This window comes from Setaria viridis, chromosome 6 (genome assembly GCF_005286985.2).
Source record: "Setaria viridis chromosome 6, Setaria_viridis_v4.0, whole genome shotgun sequence".
NCBI classification, from domain to species: Eukaryota; Viridiplantae; Streptophyta; class Magnoliopsida; order Poales; family Poaceae; genus Setaria; species Setaria viridis.
This window is the reverse complement of record NC_048268.2, coordinates 31,048,415-31,050,772: the sequence shown is the minus strand read 5'-3', so window position 1 is coordinate 31,050,772 and position 2,358 is coordinate 31,048,415. Positions and strand designations below refer to the sequence as shown.

Below are 2,358 nucleotides of genomic sequence, written 5' to 3'. Positions count from 1 at the left end.
TTACCTGCATCACGGATAGTTAGCAATTTAGCTGATTTGTTGAAGACAATTTGGTGGAGTTAAGGGGAATAGGGAAATCAAATTCTGAGAACGAACGCTGAATCCAAAATACTAGGTGGCAATGAGAAGACCATCACTGAACTTTTAGCATTTTGATGCTGAATCCAAAATGGGTATCACACGTGGGCCTGGATATTTTGTAGTTTCAAAGTTCAGCGGTCGCCTTTGTTTACTCATGTATGATGTCCTAGTAACCATCAATTATTTGTCCTACACAAATCCCTATCATTCTAAATTGAGAGGCACCTATCGGCCTATCGGGCTTTTCCTCTCTTTTAATATAGCAGCAGCTCTCCTGCTGGTTCGTTTCAAAAATTGAGAGGCACATATAGGTTTAGGAGATCAAGCTTGTTTATTTATGTGTTTATCATGACAGTGTTTACATGTCAAAATTGAAATTGAAATACAAGAGTAAGATTCAGGAAATGCTCGTTATCGAAAAAGATTGTGGACTATTCAGTGTTGCATCACAGTTCTTGAAGTGCTAAAGGTGCCGGCCTGCCGGGACGCGGAGGCTCCCCTTCTCCCAGACGCAGTAGTCCTTGCCGTGCGCAGCGGGGTGGAAGTCCGACGGGATCAGGTTGCCCACGTCGTACCTCGTCCCGATCTTCACCATGACCTTCTCGTCGACGATGGCCACGTACGCGTCGGCGTCGGCCAGGAGAATTCGAAGCTTGCTCCCGGCATGGATGCCGTTGCGGGCTCTGATCGCTGCTAGCGTCGATATCTCCTGCTTCAGGTTCAAGTCGAACATGTGGTCGTAGAACTGGATGATATACACAAGTACATGGATTAGGACAAATCTGAAATATGGCTGTAACTTGAAGATTCTGGTGAAACAAGGGCTTACGATGCAGGGGACTCCTGGATGGGTGAGGATGTAGGCGTAGCCCTGCATGACCTTGTCGGATGGGAACGGCCACATCTTCTGTGTCGACCCGGTGTCGTGGTTGTCAATGAACGTGACCGCCTTTTCCGGCGTCCACCCAATCAAGCCAGCCGCCTTGCCGGAGCTGTCGCGCAGCCGCCATAGCTCGCCCTGCACGGCCGCCTGCAGCAACCCCTTGGTGGTGAAGTCGAACGCCATCGCCGGCTCGCCAACCGCCTGCACCCAGTCCACCAGCTCCTGCCGGCACTGGTCCTGGTTGGGCGACGGCTTTCCGTCACCGTTGTAGCTCAGGGAGTTCCATATCTCGGCCACGACGAAGCTCGGCTTTGAGTTCTCCACGTACATCTTAGTGATGGCTGGGGAGTAGCCCTTTGCAAAGTCGAGGCGCCAGCCGTCGTAACCGACGTCGGACTTGAGCCAGTTGAGCCAGTCGATGAGCTCTCTTTGGACACGCGCGTTGAGGTGGTCGATGTCGGGTGCCGCCGCGAACCCGTCGCCGGTGTCGCGGTGGCCCGTGCCGTCCGAGTACTGCGTGTCGTCGCTGCATATCAAGCCGGGGCCCCAGTCGAGGCGGTCGTCGGGCGTCCCGCCCTCGAAGATGCAGTAGACGCCGCGCGCGTCCTTCTTGTCCGCGCACCGGTGGTTGATGACAATGTCCGCCACGCACTGGATGCCCCTGCGGTGGAACGCCGCGATCAGGGACTTGAGCTCCACGGCCGTGCCGTACTTGGACGCGTCCAGGTCGTAGAGGCGCCCAGGCATGTAACCTTGGGGTGAGACGGAGTGCGAGGGTGGAGGCAACCAGACGTGCGTGACGCCGGCCTTGGCGATGTCGTCGACCTGGGCATTGAGGCTGTTGTACCAGCTGCCCTGCTTCTTGCACGACTCCCAGTTAAACCCCTGCTCGAACAGATGGTGATATGTTGACAACATTTCAGCTCAGACAATAAAGTACTTGTTCGTACGAGACATGGAAGATGCAAGTCTACAGGTAGCGTACCTGGAAGAGGACCTGTGCCTGGACCAGGCTGCAGAGCGCCAGGAGGAAGAGGAAACCCAAGCTGCTCGAATGCTTCATCTGTGATCTGTGTCCGCGAGTGCTTCACTGATCTGTGATCGGAGGGTGTGTGGTTGTGCCGACTGGCCTCGCCGGGCGCCCTATATATAGAGCCGTTGCCGCCTTGCCGGCACGGTGGTCGAGGCAGGGAATGTTCAAGACAGGCCCCACGTTAATGTGATGTGGATATGGATAGAAGGGCCACGTAGGTTTCGCGTGGAAAGAAAGAGGGCCGGAGCAGCCCAACGGACGCTGCGATGCGGCGGCGTGGTGCTGTTGACGACGAAGACTGCGCCGGCCGGTTGGGCTGGCGGCCGTTGCTCCCACTCCAGGCAAGGCGGAGCCGCGGAGG

General features: G+C 55.9%; 1 protein-coding gene across 1 annotated transcript; it reads right to left on the bottom strand.

Annotated features, from left to right (window-relative positions):
• Window positions 1–393: 393 nt before the first annotated feature.
• Window positions 394–2,109, bottom strand: LOC117860059 (alpha-amylase isozyme 3D). Its single transcript, XM_034743266.2, has 3 exons — window positions 1,950–2,109; window positions 911–1,849; window positions 394–826 (listed from the first exon to the last, which is right to left on the bottom strand). Exons 1-3 carry the CDS (start codon window positions 2,025–2,027, stop codon window positions 545–547), a joined length of 1,299 nt encoding a protein of 432 aa, XP_034599157.1. The 5' UTR covers window positions 2,028–2,109; the 3' UTR covers window positions 394–544.
• Window positions 2,110–2,358: the final 249 nt, after the last annotated feature.

Excerpts from the sequence above, each read along its gene's own strand:
- LOC117860059 (XM_034743266.2), bottom strand. The coding sequence starts at position 2,027 with ATGAAGCATTCGAGCAGCTTGGGTTTCCTCTTCCTCCTGGCGCTCTGC. Across the intron at positions 1,850-1,949 it reads AGGCACAGGTCCTCTTCCAG|GGGTTTAACTGGGAGTCGTG; the intron begins GTACGCTACCTG and ends CTGTTCGAGCAG. Across the intron at positions 827-910 it reads ATCCAGGAGTCCCCTGCATC|TTCTACGACCACATGTTCGA; the intron begins GTAAGCCCTTGT and ends TATATCATCCAG.